Source organism: Symsagittifera roscoffensis, chromosome 7 (genome assembly GCF_963678635.1).
Source record: "Symsagittifera roscoffensis chromosome 7, txSymRosc1.1, whole genome shotgun sequence".
Taxonomy (NCBI): Eukaryota; Metazoa; Xenacoelomorpha; order Acoela; family Convolutidae; genus Symsagittifera; species Symsagittifera roscoffensis.
The window spans coordinates 32691525-32712367 of record NC_087068.1 but is presented as its reverse complement, the minus strand read 5'-3'; the positions used below and the strand labels follow the sequence as shown (position 1 = coordinate 32712367).

The 20843-nt window shown below is 35.8% G+C and overlaps 1 protein-coding gene across 2 annotated transcripts; it reads left to right on the top strand.

The window, feature by feature from the left end:
- The first annotated feature begins 122 nt into the window (after window positions 1–122).
- LOC134851560 (gastric triacylglycerol lipase-like) lies at window positions 123–20189 on the top strand. 2 transcript variants are annotated; one of them, XM_063867698.1, is made up of 11 exons: window positions 123–254; window positions 324–416; window positions 690–754; window positions 4123–4232; window positions 4577–4660; window positions 12416–12637; window positions 13044–13149; window positions 16940–17087; window positions 17598–17699; window positions 19350–19505; window positions 19788–20189. In XM_063867698.1, the coding sequence occupies exons 2-11, from the start codon at window positions 372–374 to the stop codon at window positions 19953–19955; spliced, it is 1206 nt and encodes a 401-aa protein (XP_063723768.1). In that variant the 5' UTR covers window positions 123–254; window positions 324–371; the 3' UTR covers window positions 19956–20189. The 2 variants fall into 2 exon arrangements, with proteins under 2 accessions (XP_063723768.1, XP_063723767.1); XM_063867697.1 differs by having other exon boundaries at window positions 123–416.
- The last annotated feature ends 654 nt before the right edge of the window (window positions 20190–20843 follow it).

Below are 20843 nucleotides of genomic sequence, written 5' to 3'. Positions count from 1 at the left end.
CAGACGCAAAAGATTGCCATGATTTACGAGATCTGATAAATCAAACTGGTGTGGTGTTCATCGAAGTGGTGTTCATCAGTTATAAGTTTTGGGTTGATCTCTTCATAATTCGATTTTGATTGAATATCGTTACTTGGGCTGTCAGTATTAAAGCAATTGATCGTTTGCGTAATGGCATAACCATTGGTAACTCACAAGACAACCAGCTCACACCCGCTGTAAACATGAACTATAGTCAGTAACATTGACATAGAGTAAGTGGCCACTTCTTGCGTTCCATACATTTTTCTACATAAAGTCAATTTTTTTTGCGCAACTGACAGGCAAATTTCAATCTACAGCTGCTTTTATCCCGCGCGATATTGGACAGAATGGAAATTGCGACAAGCTATGCTCTTCTTTTTGCGGTCTACCAGGTTAGATGAATTTTGTTAAGTTTTTCAACCGAGTTTTAACAGTTAGTTCCAGTTCAGCAAGTGGCTGGTTCAGACCGGGTCTATTTTTGCGTTGCTACTTTTTTCTGGACAATTTAAAAGTTCTTCTCAAACGGCAGTGCTAACCCTCTTTTCTGCTGACTATCAGCAAGATTATCATTCCTGCTATTGGATAAAACTGCAAGCGAAATCCAACCATGTAAATGATACGCGACGACAGTGTGCTTTAATCTAGTTTGTTTTGGACATGTTTAGAGTGTGAGCTATGGACATGATCCTGACGTGTGGAAAGATGCGTGTCAGCTTATCACTTCAAAAGGGTACACACAAATTAACAAGATACACACACCATTTAAGTACTTTCTCAAAGTTTTTATGCTAGCGTTATCAAATCGGAACAAAGATTTTTAAATATCCAATATATTCGAAATTTATTTCTTACGTTAGTTGCAATTTTATCAACTCCAATTTGGTATAATTTTAATGATTTCGTTTTTCCTTGTTTTGACAAATGATTCTGTTTGAAAGGTTTGTGCTTATTTTTATATCGGCTTTGTCAACCGGCCGGATTGGCACCATGATAGTGATGTACATATATACATATTCATAACTATTTATATAATTTATAACACAGGTCAACTGACCTTGAGAGCTACGGCCAGTCCGTATTGCTAAGAGGTCAATCTGTGCCGACTTGAGAAAAGGAATTATATTTCAGTTAACTTCTTTTTTATTGAGTTATCACCTTAACCGCCCATCCGTACGGATTCAGTACCTTGTTGTATACCAGTTTTAAACCAGTTTTTTGCCTCTGTTTCACCGGTAGTACCAGTTTATAAATTGGTTCCGTTGGTTCTATGATTGTAGGTTTTGCACGAAGTGGAGTCCGAATTTCCATCATGGCTGTCTATTTTGTCCATTCCATAGGCGGTTCCGCCGCTGCCTTCTGCCGGAATGCTTGGATGCTCAGCGGGATACAAAAACCCGCTGAGCATCCAACCATTCCGGCAGAAGGCAGCGGCGGAACCGCCTATGGAATGGACAAAATAGACAGCCATGATGGAAATTCGGACTCCACTTCGTGCAAAACCTACAATCATAGAACCAACGGAACCAATTTATGAGCTGGTACTACCGGTGAAACAGAGGCAAAAAACGGAAATGAGACATACAAAACCAGGAGAAAAAGTCGACTGGGAATATCAAACAAGAAGAGTTCGAGGACCACTTTGCAACAATTTCCCATGTGACGAAGCAAATGCAAAGGTGAGAAGTTATATATTCTTGTGCTTAGGGGCAGAAAGCCAAAAGCAGCTACAACAAAAACGCCCAGGAATTGAGATACATAAAATATCAACTAAAGAGTTGATCCAGATATTGGAAGACATTTTTGTCACAACGCTGATAATCGCTTTCAAAAGACACAACTTCATCTGCAGAAAACAACGGTAAAATGAATCCTTAGAACAATTTCATGCGGATTTAGTAGAGTTAGCGGCACGGGCCGACTGCGGTTGCAGAGAAGACGAAAGGGTCCGCAACATCTTCACGGCACATACGACAAATGAGAAAATCGCTGAGAAACTACTAGCAGAAACAAGGTCGCCATAAAGTGCCTACGAGTATGCGATAAGAAGAGGAAACCAATCCATTAAGTCCTACAAGCTAACCGACAATTGAACAAGAACCCATGAGATACATACCACCACGAGACGAGGAAGAGGAGCTCCTGGCGGGTATCCAAATAGTAGTCAGGGCCGAGGTTTCCGCAGAGGCCGGCAAAATGTCTCAAGAGGAAATAGTAATAATCAATCAAGCGTAATGCAAATCTACCGGGGAAATTAAACAAAAAATTGCTAAAAATGTGGTAGACAATTTGGCCCGAACCGTTTACAATCCTCGCCTAAAGAAAAACTTTGTTCTAAATGAGCAAAACGAGGACACTTCGCAAAAGTATGTAGATCAACAAATGTAAATTACTTGCAGTAGTCAAATGGAGATCAAAAGGTGACCGAGCAGGACAAGGACGGAGACCTTGTAGAAAACGATCACGATGCCTACGCAGAATTCATTTCAGCAGACGGTTGGGAAGACATCCTTCTAGACAATTTTACTATAATGGCCATTTCCTACGCTATTGAAATCAAAATTGCAACCGATCTGAAAGAAGACAATTTAATCGTCCACATTATAAATTTGAAAACAAAGGCAGAAAACGTGTTCGCTGTTGCAGATTCAGAAAAACCAATGTCGCTCTTAAGCAAAAAAAACGCGGGCAGACTCCAAATAAACGACAAATCAATACGATTCAGATTTATCCCTCCGAAGATGCGGCAAGAAACTTGGCGTGTTATTATGAAAAAAAAATAATTCCAAAAGGACCACTGAAAATTGCGATAGAGCTGGAGGTTGGATGGTGCAACCTTGCCCAATTATAATCGTAGATGACCAAAAAGAGAACATCATCGGACGTAACATTCTACCAAAAGTGGTAATCGCACTGGTTCAAGAAACATTAAAACCATGTTCTTCAAGAGGGACACAAGACGCGGTCAAAGTAGTCGACCTCGTATCAGCGACCGACAACCCGATCAACGAAGCAATAACGATCGACAAGAAGAACGTTGATGTTGCGGAAGAACCCAGGACAGTGGTGACCAACGAACAAGCCAACACACCTGAGGAGCATGAAAAACAAATAGACGAGAAAACGAACGACGAAATCAACATTGGCACAAAAAAAGCCGATAATGCAACGGAGCAACCAACCAAAGAAGTGGAAGTACATAAACCCGCAAGAGGGAATTGATTAATCGACAGTCCCAATGGGACTCAAGAACTCTTTTTTGAAACGCAGACAGTCCCACTTGAGAGCTACGTCCAGTCCGTATTGCTAAGAGCACAACATGTGCAGACTTGAGAAAAGAGATTATGTTTCAGTTAACATCTATTTTCTTATCGAGTTATCACCTTAGTCGCCAATCCGTGCGGATTCAGTAAAGATCATACAACACCGTATGACAGGCTTAATGTTCACCTGTTGCTTCCTCTGATAAGCGGTAGAAGTTTTTATGAAGAGGAGAGTTCATTTTTTGTTTGGGTTTCTGGGTTTTTGGGTTTCATAGAAACAATTATTTTTCGGCCCAACATGTGTCTGCTCCAGTATTGTCTGCTTTGTTGCCGCCTGTAAGTTTTTTTGACGATCTAAATCATCATCTAAGAGGCACTTAGCGTGGTAGCAAGGCATTTACACAGAGATCGTGAGATCGTACATTCGATCCCCTGCCATTGAAATCATAGTGTGTGAGGACGAGCTGTACATTGACCTCTAGCTTCAGGCATACCACAGCCTGACCGATTCTGGCTGCAATAATTGTACCACTTGAACGCTCTAGACGCAAAGAAAACTGCCTCGAAACACAAAAAGGAGCACCACTGCTCAACAAAATAACTCAGAGTGGAATGTGGGGAAATAACTGAAAGTGTGTACAAATTTTGTCTATTTGGCATGTTATTCTCAAAACTCTGTTTGAGGCACAAATCAAGATAAAATATGAATTTTTGATAGATCTACTTAATCTCGACACTTTTGATGAAGGTAAAGAAAATGCAATGTGTAACGAACGTGTATTTTCTTGTGGCATTTATTCGAAAACTTTGACTGTGTTTTTGTTTTGTTATGTGTCAGATATCCTTGTGAGGAGCACCAAGTGACCACTGAGGATGGTTATATCCTGACCATGCACAGAATACCCCACGGACACCCAACACCAGAACACCCAACAACCATTCCTACAGGTGAGATCAGCTGAGTAGAGCTACGCTATTGTTACGATAGTTTGTCAGTGAAATTATCTGATGGATCTTCGGCTAGCCGAAGAAGCTTCATAGTCCACGGGGGGTTATTTCAAAAAATTGGCCCATTTTTGAAAGTGATCCTTTCGTCTTTTGGATGAGTCTGACAAGTAAAATGTAAAAGTTGGTCAGACAGAACTTATACACCAAGTTGTCAGCATCGAGAAAATGATCCTCCCGAGGAAAGAAAAAGCGATGTTCAAAACCGAAAAGTAACTCTCGCGTCCCTTACTCTGAAGGATCAAAAAAACAACCTTTTTAAGTCCTCTTGATCTCGCATGTTTTAGAAAACCGGAGTGCAGTGGTGCTGATGCATTGTCTGGAGTGTGATGCCACCATCTTCATCACCAACTTCCCCGACCAGAGTTTGGGTAGATCACTCAGTCTGCAAATATTTCTTAATCAGTAGTTAAAGCAGCCTTTACTTTGCCAAAGAGACCTCGGTTGAGGATCACGAATGTAAGTTCTAAAATAAGTTAGAAGGTAGTTTAATGGAAGCTAACCTTTGCCGAGGGTATCTTGCAAAATTCTTCCAAGCTCTTGCAAGAAAACAAAAAGTTATTCTGACCGCCAAAAAAACACTGTGGAGGTTAAATTTGCCTAAGGTCACAAAGAATTATGAAAGTAATTACTGAGAAAACATTTTGGTTGACTACGTTTTAAACTATCGTTTATGCGCTCATTTTTCAGCTTTCATGATTTAAAATGTTGCAACTTCTTCAGCAGTTCAAATTAAAACTTCCAAAAACACATTCTCAAAATTTTATTGGAATAATTCATCAAGTGTTGCAAATCTGGCGATTCAAAATTAGTTATTTGGTAACTTTTTGTAACTTTGACGAGTCACTAAGCTTTTGTAGGTTGTGTTCACATGGGTACATACAACAATTATTTTCAACTTTGCTTTGCGATCTTAATTTTCTCTTTTTCATTTTATTAATTTTGTAAAGTATTTAAAAATTACCACCTGCTACTCGTATTGCTTCCTTGTTACACAAACGATATTAGTTATACGATATAGGTTTACTTCGCGGGTAAAATATCTGTTGTTCCGCCACAAAATACCATGTTTTTGAAGATTTTGCCGAAACAGTTTATCTTCAAAGGATGTTATCTTGCAGGATCTTGCAAGAACCTTCTACGATCTTTTAAAGAGATCTTGCAAGACAACCTCCCGTGATGGACTATGCTAAGCTACAATTAGTAATATGCGATATTAGTATTAGAAGTGAAACGTTGGTATTTTTATGTCGAAATCTTATCCTACACATTAAAAAATTTGAACGGTGTCTTTTCGCTTGGGCAGTTTTCCTTCGGTTTTGCTTTTTAGTACATTTTTTGTGGTGCATTCACTGATCTTGCGGCTTGAATTCAAAGTTTGCATCGCAATTTAACAAACCTGAATTTAAAGATCCCAGATTATACAATATAAGCGGTACTTCAGTTAAAGTTTAAAATTACTTTTAACTGCTCATTTGACGGCTGAAATTAAATTTTCACTCAATTGAGCATGTTAAAACTATATCAAAAAACTAATTAACCTCAGACAACCATTCATGGACCAATTACGTTGCTCAAGGTCACCAATATTGCCAACAGTTTGGCATTAACTACGATTCTCAAAGTTCGTTTATATAAAAAGTAGCAGAAATTTCGGGCACAAATTAATTAAATAGAGCAATTGACTTTTTTAAAATTATTTGCATGCAAAATTTTTTTTTTCTGACCAAATTGTGTCTCAAAGTTGACTGTCTCATCGAAATTGAATGGAAAGATTGGTTTTTTAAATAAATCTCTCGGTTCGAATTGTTTGAAGCCTTGTTAAAATTTTAATAAGTTCATCAGACAAAATCTTAAACTTCTGAAATAATTCTGACCTTGAAACAGTAAAACGGCGTTAAAACTCCAATCGAATTTTCAAAACTGCAATTGAACTGCCAAAAAAGCAATGCAAAATGATTGCTTTATTCAAGAGCACAACTGAAGAATTTTTTTCTAATGAGTTGCCATCGTTCGATTTTAAAAACTTTTGCATTCTCTTTAGATTTTTTGCGACAACCTTGAGACAAAAATTCGATCCGATAATTTTGGTTTTGCGCGCTAAGTTTTCCAAAATTGGTCAAGTGCTCTTTTTAATTAAATTTGTCTGTCCAAACTTTTTGCTACTAATTAACCATTTGCCATGTAATTTTTCAGAGCAAAAAAAACATAAAATACCGACACAAAGGCAAAAACGAAAGAAGTATTTCGATTTAGTTTAGGTTTGAAGGTCAAACTTATTTCAGAAATTTAATACGTTGTCCGATTAATATATTAAAAGCTATAGTTAAAGCCAAATTGTTGGCAATATGATTTTGGGTCAACGAATCTAAACGAAGTTGATAAGCCTAAAACTGTTCTTTTTGACGCCTGAAATTATAGTTAAAGCCAAATTGCTGGCAATATCGGTTATCTCGAACAATTTAATCCGTCAAAAAGTACAGCTTATATAATAAGTAGCAAAAAGTTCGGACAGACAGAATTGATTAAAATGAGGAGTCAGTGCTTTTCGATAAGTTTTTACATGCAATATCTGAAGCCGAACAACCTTGATGTTTTTCTAAGACCAAATTCAAAATGCGAGATCGTTGCTTATCCGAAGATTATGCTAGCCTTATTTTTGAATACTGCGATAAACATCCAGATATTACTAAAAAAACAGTTAGCAAAATTAATTGAAAAAAAAACGAAATCTAGAGTTATTTTCATTAAAAAAAAACGGATGAGGCCGCCCAAAAAAAACAAACGGAAGTGAAAATGATTAAATCATTCAAAAATTGGAAACTAATTGTAGAAAAACATTATCTAACCTGAGCAATAGTTTTCATGTTTCAAGGTTTACTTTTCGACGCTTCGGATGCAATTGCCCGCCATGGTTATAAGTTTCGAGCGAAAATCTGCTCTTTGAACTTTCGATGTTATGTTTGTTTCAGTTTTAATTTCCCTTGATGTCTAGACAGTTGCTCTCTTTAAATATTTCTGTCTGTCCGAACTTTTTGCAACTCTCTATGGGTTAATTAATTTTTTGGAAATAGTTTTCACGTGTGGAAATATAGAGTTGCAAAAAATTCGGACAGACAGAATTAAATAAAAAGAGCAATCGTACCATTTTGACAAATTTTTGCATGCAATTTTTTTTCATACAACCTTGAGACACAAAATCGGACTGAAAAATTAGATTTTGCATGCAAAATAATTCCAAAATAGGTCAATTGCTCTTTTTAATTAATTTTGTCTGTCCGAACTTTTTGGTACTAATTATAAGTGAGAAGCTGAAATCCGACGCGGATTAATCAACTTTGTTCAGATTCATTGACCCAAAAAGATTTTGCCAACAATTTGGTATCTTTAATTTTTTAAAATGCGGGCTTCACTATCTTGCCATGCTTAAGCTTTTTCAACGTATTAGTTTTGCATGTTTAAGAAAAGAATTTTTTCACGTTTAAGCTATATCGTATATTGCAATTGTTAAGATTTTTTTTCGTGTTTGAATTCAGTGTTTATTTCAACGAGTTTGAAAATAGCAACACAATTTTGGGATGCTGTCAGGCCTCCATATTTGAATAACCAAATCCTTTTAATTTAGGAGATACGGCAATTTTTGAGATTTTTCAAAAATCACTAGAAACCGTAAATTTTTGAAAATTTTACAAAATTTGAAATTCTTATCATTGTAGTTGCCCCTGAGGTGTTGCGAATCTTGCCTCCAAATCTCAGTTCTCAAATTTGAGTAGTTTTTGAGATATGACGTTTGTAATGATTTTTTCACAAATTTTCAAAAAAATTAGACTTGAAAAAAATCTGAAATTTTGAAAATCTCAACCCTGCAGTCGGAAACTGTGAGGGTAATCACATGGGTTGCTAATTTTGCCTCTGAATATGACTTCTCAAATCCAGTTTTCGAGATATGACGTTTTTAAAATTTTTTCAAAAATTTTCCAGAAACTTAGATTTAGTGAATTTAAAAAAATTGAAGATCTCAATCCTGTAGTGTGAGACTGTAAGGGCACTTTGAGGGAATGCGAAACTTGCCTCTGAATTTGTCTGCTCAGGTTTCGTAGTTTTCGAGATATGACGTTTTTTGTGACTTTTTAAAAAAAAAATTCACAAAAATTAAATTAATTTTTTTTTCTTAATTTGAAATTCTCATTTTTGTAGTGGGGGCTGTCAGAGTACTCTATGAGAGTACTCTCTTGGATTGCGAAATTTACTTTTTAATATGACTGCTCAAATCCTTGTGGTTTTCGAGATATGACGTAATTTACTCTTAATTTTTAACTTTTTAGAAAACTTAGATTTTAAAAACTTTAAAACTTTAATTTAAATAAAAATAGTTTTGAGAAACTTTTGAAATTCTCAATCTTGTAGTTGGGTACTGTTAGCGCACTCTCAGGAGTTTTTTGTTGCCAATTTTGTAACCGATTGTGACTGCTCAATTGGTTTTAGTTTCCGAGATGTGACGTTTGTAATGTCTTTTTTTTTAATGTTCAAGAACTTAGATATAAAATTTTCAAGTTCCTATCTCTAGATTGAGGCTTTTTCAGGGCTCTCCTAGTTTTGCAAGTTTTTTCTGCAACTATGAATGCTAATCCTGTTAGTTTTTGAGATATGTCGTTTATTGTATTTTTCTGTTCAAAAAAGTTTTCAGAAAACATAAACTTAATTTTTTTCTCAAAGTTTGGAATTTCTAGTCTGATGTTAGCGGCTGTCAGAGTACTCTCAGGGGTTGCAAGGTTCGCCTCCAAATATGAGTGCTCAAATGTTTGTAGTTCTGGAGTTATGTCACTTCTTTTAAAAAAATAAGATAATTTCAATTTGAAGTTCCTCAAGATTTGAAGTTCCCAACCCTTGAAGTTCATTAAAAAAAAAACGGATGAGGCCGCCCAAAAAAAACAAACGGAAGTGAAAATGATTAAATCATTCAAAAATTGGAAACTAATTGCAGAAAAACATTATCTAACCTGAGCAATAGTTTTCATGTTTCAAGGTTTACTTTTCGACGCTTCGGATGCAATTGCCCGCCATGGTTATAAGTTTCGAGCGAAAATCTGCTCTTTGAACTTTCGATGTTATGTTTGTTTCAGTTTTAATTTCCCTTGATGTCTAGACAGTTGCTCTTTTTAAATATTTCTGTCTGTCCGAACTTTTTGCAACTCTCTATGGGTTAATTAATTTTTGGAAATAGTTTTCACGTGTGGAAATATAGAGAGTTGCAAAAAATTCGGACAGACAGAATTAAATAAAAAGAGCAATCGTACCATTTTGACAAATTTTTGCATGCAATTTTTTTTCATACAACCTTGAGACACAAAATCGGACTGAAAAATTAGATTTTGCATGCAAAATAATTCCAAAATAGGTCAATTGCTCTTTTTAATTAATTTTGTCTGTCCGAACTTTTTGGTACTAATTATAAGTGAGAAGCTGAAATCCGACGCGGATTAATCAACTTTGTTCAGATTCATTGACCCAAAAAGATTTTGCCAACAATTTGGTATCTTTAATTTTTTTAAATGCGGGCTTCACTATCTTGCCATGCTTAAGCTTTTTCAACGTATTAGTTTTGCATGTTTAAGAAAAGAATTTTTTCACGTTTAAGCTATATCGTATATTGCAATTGTTAAGATTTTTTTTCGTGTTTGAATTCAGTGTTTATTTCAACGAGTTTGAAAATAGCAACTCAATTTTGGGATGCTGTCAGGCCTCCATATTTGAATAACCAAATCCTTTTAATTTAGGAGATACGGCAATTTTTGAGATTTTTCAAAAATCACTAGAAACCGTAAATTTTTGAAAATTTTACAAAATTTGAAATTCTTATCATTGTAGTTGCCCCTGAGGTGTTGCGAATCTTGCCTCCAAATCTCAGTTCTCAAATTTGAGTAGTTTTTGAGATATGACGTTTGTAATGATTTTTTCACAAATTTTCAAAAAAATTAGACTTGAAAAAAATCTGAAATTTTGAAAATCTCAACCCTGCAGTCGGAAACTGTGAGGGTAATCACATGGGTTGCTAATTTTGCCTCTGAATATGACTTCTCAAATCCAGTTTTCGAGATATGACGTTTTTAAAATTTTTTCAAAAATTTTCCAGAAACTTAGATTTAGTGAATTTAAAAAAATTGAAGATCTCAATCCTGTAGTGTGAGACTGTAAGGGCACTTTGAGGGAATGCGAAACTTGCCTCTGAATTTGTCTGCTCAGGTTTCGTAGTTTTCGAGATATGACGTTTTTTGTGACTTTTAAAAAAAAAATTCACAAAAATTAAATTAATTTTTTTTTCTTAATTTGAAATTCTCATTTTTGTAGTGGGGGCTGTCAGAGTACTCTATGAGAGTACTCTCTTGGATTGCGAAATTTACTTTTTAATATGACTGCTCAAATCCTTGTGGTTTTCGAGATATGACGTAATTTACTCTTAATTTTTAACTTTTTAGAAAACTTAGATTTTAAAAACTTTAAAACTTTAATTTAAATAAAAATAGTTTTAAGAAACTTTTGAAATTCTCAATCTTTTAGTTGGGTACTGTTAGCGCACTCTCAGGAGTTTTTTCTTGCCAATTTTGTAACCGATTGTGACTGCTCAATTGGTTTTAGTTTCCGAGATGTGACGTTTGTAATGTCTTTTTTTTTAATGTTCAAGAACTTAGATATAAAATTTTCAAGTTCCTATCTCTAGATTGAGGCTTTTTCAGGGCTCTCCTAGTTTTGCAAGTTTTTTCTGCAACTATGAATGCTAATCCTGTTAGTTTTTGAGATATGTCGTTTATTGTATTTTTCTGTTCAAAAAAGTTTTCAGAAAACATAAACTTAATTTTTTTCTCAAAGTTTGGAATTTCTAGTCTGATGTTAGCGGCTGTCAGAGTACTCTCAGGGGTTGCAAGGTTCGCCTCCAAATATGAGTGCTCAAATGTTTGTAGTTCTGGAGTTATGTCACTTCTTTAAAAAAAAATAAGATAATTTCAATTTGAAGTTCCTCAAGATTTGAAGTTCCCAACCCTGTAGTTGGGTGCTGTGAGTACTCTCAGAAGTTGCAAATCTTGAGTCCAAATGTGTCTGCTCCATTGCTTTTAGTTTCCGAGAAATGGCATTTTTCTGCCTTTTAAAAACTTTCAACGGACTTAGATATAAAAAATTCACAAAATTGTATGGTTTTTCAAATTTTGAATTAAAAAACTTGAATAACTTTGCAAAATTTGAAATTACCAACCTTGTAATTGGGTGCTGTCAGATTACATTTAAAGGATGCAAATATTATTTTTAAAATCTGCGGTTTTGTGAGTTGTCATAAATTTGGAGCACCGAAGGTGCGTTACACACTAGTTTATAAATAAAGAGAGCAATTTGGGATTAACTATAATTTGTCACTCATTTCAGCACGTAAAAAATATGAAAAAGTCTAATTCGCCTAAAACAACCGTATTTTGGCCGATAAGCTGCTCAAGGTATTGTCAAAAATGTGGAATTATTTATAATTCTGACCATCAAAATTAAACAAACCAAAATAGCTGTTTGAAGTTTCGCGTTTGCTTTTTTGCTGCCGTCTTATGCGATTTTTCTCTGAAGAATTGCCTGTGGCAGATCGTTAATGGTTTTTTTAAGTTATTGTCTTGACAATGGCAAAAACGTTTCCAAAAAAGCGCAATCTTATTGCATTGATCTTTTGACAATTCAATGCAGTTTCGACATTTCGATTGCTATTTCAACGCCTTTTCACTGTTTCAAGGCCAGAATTATTTCAAAAGTTTAGAAAATTGTCTGATAAACATGCACAAACTATTATGAGTTGAATGGGACTGCAGTTTGTTTTTTCATAAAACTAGCCAATAACTTAGAAAGGAGCTCTGCAATGGTTTTATTTATGTATGGATTTTGAGCTATTCGTTGAAACTTTTCCACTTTTCAGGCGATGTTTTTTCTGTATAAAAAATCTTGAATTTGTTCAGCATCAGTTCTATTCAGTTTATTTTTGAGCGTACATTAAGAAAACACAATGGCAAGATTCAGTTCTTGATAGGAGGCTACTTAGCGCAATAGCCATGTATTTTTGTTAAAATGAGCCTTTGAGACTTTTTAATGAGTTTCAGGGTTCATTCTGGCTGACGCTGGCTATGACGTGTGGCTGCCGAACGCGAGGGGTTCCAAGTACAGTCGCACTCACACCTCCCTCAAGCAGACCCAATTCGCATTCTGGGAGTGGACTTGGGACGAGATTGCGTACTATGATCTACCTGCAGTTGTGGACTATGTCACCCAATTTGTGAATCAGACCCAGATTAACTATGTCGGGTACTCACAAGGAACAATGAGTAAATATTGAAGCTTGCAATCATCCACATTTTGACATTCAAACCATGTTTTCTGAAAAACAAACCACGTCATGGAAAATCGTAGTTAGCCTTTTGAGTTTTTTCTTTTTCTTTCCTTCCTGCTTCCGCCTGTTTTTTTTCCATTAGTTGAAGACTAGGGTTGGGTTTATTATACGAGTTTTAGACCTCGTACGTTGTGCATAATTTGTAGATGCCCAGTTGCGAACAGGGATCGTTTTCATTCACAGAAGAACTAACGAAGTGAACCGTTGACAACTATTTTGCACTTATATTTATTGTTTTTCGTTGTTTTAATTTTTTGCAGTTGTTACTGTGATTGAACGCCTGATGTTATTTGCACACATTGACCTGTTGCTGTTATTAGTAATGTGAACTGTTTTCGAAGTTGGTTTCGCCGGATTCTCCTACAACTCTCATCTGGCTGCCAAGGTCAAGTTCTTTGGCGCCCTGGCCCCGGTGGCACAGCTGGGTGGAGTGACCAGCGTGATCAGGTTCATTTAGAAAGAGTCATATCAAATTTTATCGGAATAAATGCTTCATGGTCATAATAACGCTGTTAACCGAGGCACAAAAACAAACCACTATGCTTTCTTCTGCTGCTACGAATCTTTCATGGTTCCATTACCAGCGAAAATGAAAACCCAGCATCACCAAAGCTGATAGCTTGTACTATGATCTACCTGCAGCATGGAAAATCGCAGCACCTGTTACCTGCAGCACCTGTTACTGTTGTGGCAACATTAAGTATGTATATTTTAGCATCTGAAACATTTTTAAATGTACCCGGCTGCTGTGCAAGCTATTTTCCATATTATGATGCGTAATGCGACAATATAAAGTTTCCAATAGCTTCAAAAACTTGCAAGTTGTTGCTTTCCTTAAAATTAGCGAGTTGTCTTTTGTTGCGACTTGCATTTTCTTGCGAATTGTCGCGGTACCGTTATGACGATAGGAATTGTTAGAAAAGTATTGAAAAAATATATTCGCGAATTTTTGTTGAGTGCCTTCTGCACCCATCAATATTTCCCAAATTATTTTGTTTGTTTTTTCAATATTTTATAAAACATTACTATTGTCATATCAATGAAAACTACTAAAAACAGCACTGGGTACATTTATAATTAGTTAAGATGCAAAAAATATATGCTTAACGTTGCCAATTCGGTAACAGATAACACAAACTATCAGCTTTGGTGATGCTGGATATTCGTTTTTGCTGGCGACAGACCATGAAAGTTTCGTAGCAGCAGAGGAAAACACGGTGTCTAGTTTTTGTGCCTTTAAATTTTAGCTGAAACAAACTTATGAGTCAAAAATAGATGTGAAAAAGGAACTTGAATAGCAGACAGCGCAGACTAATTTTCTAGTCACAGTTAATTTTGCTCGATTTTTTAAACTCCGAAATCTAGATGAAAAAGTGAACTGCACTTGAAACCGAAAAGCGTTTTTAGTTAACTTAAAATTGCGCGAAGAATATCCAGCTTACGCCATATTTACTTCCCACACATCGAGAGTTACCAAAACGATTACTATTTTAAATAGACGTCGCATCAGCCAGCTTTGCTTAGTTTCTGCTCTTTTGTGATCATATTTGGGAATCGAGTAATTTTTGCATATCACGATTTTGGTCTTTCGTGCAAAACACTGATGTACCTTTTTCGTTAGGATCGCTCATCATCAAGCTTGGTGAGCAATTGTAACTGCAGAACACCATGATGAAGGTGTTATAGCTTTCAGCAAATTTATCGGAAAGCGTCTTAAATTTTTGAAATAATTCTTTTCTTCAAGCTGAAGTTTACTAAAAAAAGATCTTCGAAGTTTTGCGTTTGCCTTTTTGTAGGCGTTTTAAGTAATCTAATCTACTAAAAAATGCCTGTCAGATCCTTGCTGAATGAAACCTGTTTTGAAAATAAAGCCGTGCAAATATATTTAAAAAGTCTGACCTCTGAAAAGCGCAATCATTTTGGTTCGCTCTTTTGACAGATCAAATGCAATTTTGAAAAGTCGGCTGTAATTTCAACTATATGTTATTGTCTCAAGGTCAGTATTAATTCAGAACTTGAAGACTATGTTCCATAAATTTGTTAAGAGCTATAAAGCTCAACTTTCGTACTCTTTTTTATTTAAATTTACGAAGACGTATTCGAAATGATCCGAACGCCCAGTGAAAAGCGTAAAACAGTTACTTCTTTTTCGTCTGCTGCTGCAACTAAAATTGATTTTTCATCTGTTTGTTTTTGTTAGGATGATTGGATATCTGGAAAGGTAATTTTAAGTTGTATTTGAAGTTGTTGTTCCTGGTTGTAAGTAATTTTTGTTTGAAGTTTTCTTCCTTTATTGGTCTGATCACCCCTGGTGGCGTAAAATCTTTTATGCGATATTAACAACCGAAAAATGCTGCTGGTAGCTAGTCAAGTGTTGTATCATGTTAAAAAACTTTCAGCCTCGGTTTGAATTCCAAACTTAGTTACGGAAAATCTTGGTCTGTGTCGATAAAATTTGGTCTGAACTTCTCCGATATTCAGACTAAATTTCACAAAATTTTTTGACACTGAGCTCAATTTGGATAAAAGTCAGTTTAATTCTACTGTATTTTTACCCTATTGTATCTTTAATTACTTCTCGTACAGCAGTTATTCCATCTGTTTTATTTTCGCTCCACTAAAATCTAAAAACAAGAAAGTCAGAATGACAATTGACTTTTTCGAACGTCAAATTTTTTTGGTGTTCTTAATTTTTTTTGAAATTTGTTACAAATATCACTATGATGATATTTGTGCTACCTAACTATACTCGGATTTTTTTGTTTGAATTTGTACTGGAAATGTTGTCTCCAATTTTTTTTTTCAAGTTATGTCAAATTTCGTTTGCCTCTGTTTAAATCAATGTTTTTTTTTCTTTTTTTTAGCTGTGAGTTCAAGAGCAGTGCAGAACGTTGTGTTTTTACGAGAATTAGTAAACAAAAATTGCTAGTTGTTTCTAATAGCTTTTGAATTAGCGTAGGTTTTATTTTAGTAGAGAGTGGAAAATTCATGATATTATCTGATAGTAATTATCAAGGATGTTTTTTAATATCATTTATCCACGAGGGATAGGACCAACATACGAGCTGTACAGCTCATTACGGCGAACCGCCGTTGTGCCCCTGCTTAAGAACTACATGCAATTTTTTTTGGTTATTTTTCTGGGCTGGGTAATGTTGCCTCACCCTCAAGCAACGAGCACAGATCATGGTGGGCCTCAAACATCCGACCTATCGATTGAGAGCCGGAGACGTAACCACTTCACCACTGCTCCCAGGATGTTTGAAATAAAAACCAAATGGCAAGGAACTTAGGTTTCGGGTGGGTTTCCATTTTCTCTCGAATTTTTTCCTTCTCGAAGTCAGGTACTCAAACAATTGCCAGATTACTGGTTTGGTAACTGTTTCGTACTATCTCACCACTAAGTTTTCGTTTGAAACAGTCAGCAAAAACAACAATGGAGCATTTCTAAAACGTCCATGATTTTGAACAATTTCAAGGCCACAATTTCAAAGTTGTTTTCGTTCAAGTTCGGTTAACAATTTTCCATTCACTTTTTAGAGCCATAAGCAAGGTTGAATTTTTTATTTAAAAAAAAATTGGTTCAGACAATACTTCAAATAGAACAATCAGCTGATTGAGAAAAAAAAAGAAAAAAGTTGCATTCAAAATTGATTTTTTTAGGCGACCTTGACACTTACATTTTTTTCTGAAAAACTAGTTTTTGCTTGTAAAAAGTTTTTAAACATGATCATCTGGTCTTTTCAACTAACTGTGACTGTCCATGTTCTTTCAATTCTTTATAGGTTTGAGAAAATTGATGGACAAGCTCAAATTTTTGAAATATTTTTGAACTTCAAGCTGAAATTAACTAAAAAGTTCATCAACGTGTCGCGTTTGCCTTATAGTAATTTTATGTGTGGCTCAACTTGCATGGCCTATTTCTGATAATTCAAGTCATTCAAAAAAATGACGTCTCTGAAAAAGCGCAATCGTTTTGCACTACTTTTTGGACTAAAAACAGCCAAAAATGATCGCCTTTGTGATAAAATTTTGGTTCCCAATTTTGCAAAACCACCTGCACCATATTCTTCCTCATTCCAAGCAAGACTTCGTTTGTTGTCTAGATTCAACTCAATTTGAGAAAACCGCTTTATAAACTTCGAGTTTTATTAGTTTTGTTCGGATAATTCAAATCGGCACTGTACTAGAGATCTTTCGAATCTGTCTCTGACATGAAAAGGTGTTTGCGGTTTAGATACTTCACCGGGTTGGTTGAGAAGTTGCAGTGGGTGTATCGTCTGCTGGGATACGGACTGTTCTTCCCACCCACCAAACTGATGAATTTGGCAGAGGCACAGATATGCAGCAACGTCGACATCCTCTTCAAGCCCGCCTGCACTGAGGTATGCATATTCACCTTCTCGAACCGTGGCAATCGCGCATCTCTAATGAGCTCCTCTGCAGATCATTTCTTTTCTTGCAACACAATATGATGGAAACTTATAAAAACTATTTTCGTTAAGGCACAGTCTGAACATTTGAGGTTTTGTCCTTATATACTGGCAGTTTTGTTCTGTTTTTCATTAGACTGATTTTTTGCGTAATTTTTATATCCTTTCACTGAAGTCTGTGTAAATCCACCTGCTCTGTAGAAATGAAGACCAATGCAATTAACGCACAAAAATCTGTATATTGAAAAACAGAAAGATACACCGCCGACTGAGTAATTAAATTGGCAGCAAATAAATGACTCGTCATCAATATTGTAGTAACGGATGCCCAAATCAGATGAAAGTAACGATGAGGGCTCTAACTGTTAATTCTTTTATCAAGAGATATGGTCAAAAGAAATGGTGAAAGAAGTCTCTAATTGGTGCTCTGACATGATTATCGGTTGCTACTTTCTTTGTCAGGTGTACTACTTGGTGGCTGGACAGGAGGACACACGCCAGCTGAACACTTCCAGACTGGATGTCTACTTCAGTCACACACCCAGTGGAACCAGCACGCTAAATGTAAGTTAAGGTCCCCTTTTCCCAAATTTCAGTTATTTGAGTGTGTAGTTGAAAATCTGCAGCCCAGACTCCTCTTGCGGACTTAATCTTCAGATCAGTACTACAGACCTACATGCGGAACATTAATATAGATCTCTGAAACTCATCCTTCTAAATGACTCATACTCCTCTTATAAATAACATCCACGCATGTATGAAGGAGTAATTCAACAAGTATCAAAGACTAATTCAAAGGTCAAGGACGTCCTTACGAGGCCAAGATTTGCACTTGATAGGCGCACAATTTTGTGTCTCAAAGTTCCTGGATTCCAGAGACTAGTCTGTAAACATGTTAAAACATTGACCGAACAATCAAAAAAATGAAACAACAAAAAACAACAAAAGGAGCGTCCTTGTTGCGGAATCCGCTTACAATTCACAAAATGCACAGTTTGGCCCCCTAATCGCGCATATTTTTTAACCTAAGATCACCGGCTGCAATAGGCCCGGGTTGACCTCCATAGACCGAAAATGCTAATCATACAATTTCATACACGTAGTCTATGGAAAAATGCTAGTCATACAAATTTCATACATTTTTGCAAAATGAGTTTAATCGAGTTTCAAAGGTATTTTATAGTTGTTTTGGTATCGAAATTGGTATCTCTTCATTAAAAAAAGGAAAAAAAATTGTATGAAAAAAAATGCTAAGAATTTTTTTTAAACTTTTTTTTGAAAAAAAGCTTTGAATAATCAATTCAACTGCTGGCAAAACATTTAAGCGTTTTTGGGCTGCTGAAAACTGACTTTTTTAATTTTTGTTTTCTGAAAAAAAACACTAGTCATACAATTTCCATATATGGAAATTGTATGATTAGCATTTTTTTGATGGCGACGACAAAAATTTTTCTAAGAATTTTTGAAATTGCCCCCAAAAATTTTTCGTGTTTTTTTTCCAACCGCAAATTGATTTTCGTATTCAAACAAACAATTTTTGCAAAAAAAAATTTTGCATGCAAAATTTAATTTTTTGTGTGTATAACGTAGTCCTGGATATACTAATATTGGATTTTTTTTCCTTTTCTCTTCATAACTTTTTTCAAAAACGCTTAAAACTCCTCTTTCTACTGTATGAAATGTTTTTGTATGCCTTGATCAATGTCTGGTAAATTAAAAAATCAAATTTTAGAAATAATCATCTTTGAAAATTATTGCCAAAACTTAAAAGTTCATTACTTTCGTTATACCATATCAGGCTGTTTCCAATGGATTTTTAATGCGAGACGGCCAAACCGTTGGTTACTACGTTTGAATAATCAAGGTTTATGTCATTCGGTTCGGTTACGAACACAATCAAAAAGTTTTGAGAAATTAAAATTTAAAAAATCATTTTGACCTAAAAACGGCTTTTTTGACCTGTTTTTTCAAAAATTTCATAGACCTGATCATAGACCTTTCATGCAATTTTCTGTACGTATGGAATTGCATGGAAAGTGTATGACTAGCATTTTTCCATATATGGAAATTGTATGACTAGTATTTTTGGTCATCCCGGGGGGGGGGGGGGAAACAGCTAAATAGATCCAGTTATGCTTAAACTAGGACTATAAATAACAAACATGACAAAATTGTTTTTCTCAGCCTGAAACTAGTTTTCAATTTATTTGCTAGGTGAACCACTATGCACAGCAAGTAGACAGTGGAGTTTTCCAGGCATACGACTGGGGAAGCAGACACAAGAACAACAAACACTACGGCACCCCCACTCCCCCCGTCTACAATGCCTGGAACGTCACCATCCCCACCGCCCTCTTCCACGGAAAACAGGTCAAGTGAAGTAAACACTACACACTCCTTCACTCTAAGGGGCCTTTGTGTACGAAATAGTTATTGAAAAAAAGTTCGAAGATGATTTTGGCACTTTCCTGATTTCATAAATGATATTCTGCGCAAAATTCTCATTAATTTAACCATTATCTACCCTTCCTTCTCCCTTTTTAATTTCATTTTGTAATCAGGTTATTAAGCCGGTTTGGAAAAATGCATTAGAAAGTCATTGCAATGCCTCTCAGGGCCTCAGATGTGATATTTTTACTGAATCATTTATAGGATGCCCTGGCTGACCCTCTGGACGTGGCGTGGTTAGAGAAGGAGTTGGGCCATGTAGTCTTCAGCAGACAGTACGACCAGTTCAACCACCTCGACTTTGCATGGGGTCTGGACTGTCGCTACTCCGTATACCCAGACCTACTCTCTCAACTGGCCCAATACAATTGACCCAACATTCCCAGAAATATAGAACAGTGATTGAAAGCACTAAGTGGAACTGAAAAAGGAAACATAGAAAAAACATTTTCACATTGCCTTTGAAGGCGTTGTGCAGTCATTGGACAAAGAAATTGAAGCTGTAAGATCTTTGTTCCTCCATACAAAACCTTCAAAAAATAAGCGTTGAAAAAAAGCTGGTATTGCTTCATCTAACTTTTGCCAATTGAAAACACTTTGCTTTAATTTTAACTTCAAGATGAACGCAATCCAAGATGAATAACTTACCCGGGTTGACCAAAAATGCTTGTGATACAATTCTCATAAGTGGGAAATTCTTTGTCATACAATTCCATACAGTTCCATACGTACCGAAAATTGTATGAAATCTCTATAATAAACATTTTCCAATAAATTAAAATTGTATGACAAACATTTTTGCCATAAATGGAAATTGTGTGACAAACGGTTTTCGGAATTCTTTTTTCAAATGCGACACAAATTACATTGAAGCCCATCAGGGGCGGATTAAGGGGGGGCGGGGAGTCGGACGCTTACCCCTTATCAGGGATTCGACCCCCTGCTGACCCAAAGGGTCCCCCTTAGATACTTTTTAAGAAATCCATTTTTAGCCGACCGACCCTAAAATTTTCTAAAGATGCCTTTGGCGCCAATATATACTAACTTTGAGAGGGAGCGCGCGCCAAAAAACGCGATTTTTTTGTCAAAATTTTTTAAAAAGTGCCCAAAAACGGCTTTTTTGACTGTCGCTGAAAATTTAACCCAAAATGGGGAAAAACAGTGCTTTCGGAGAGATCGAAAAATCAATTTGGTCGGCCTAAAAAAAGTCAAAGTTGTCGAGAAAATCCTAGATCCGCTCTTGAACTTTTTGACATTGAC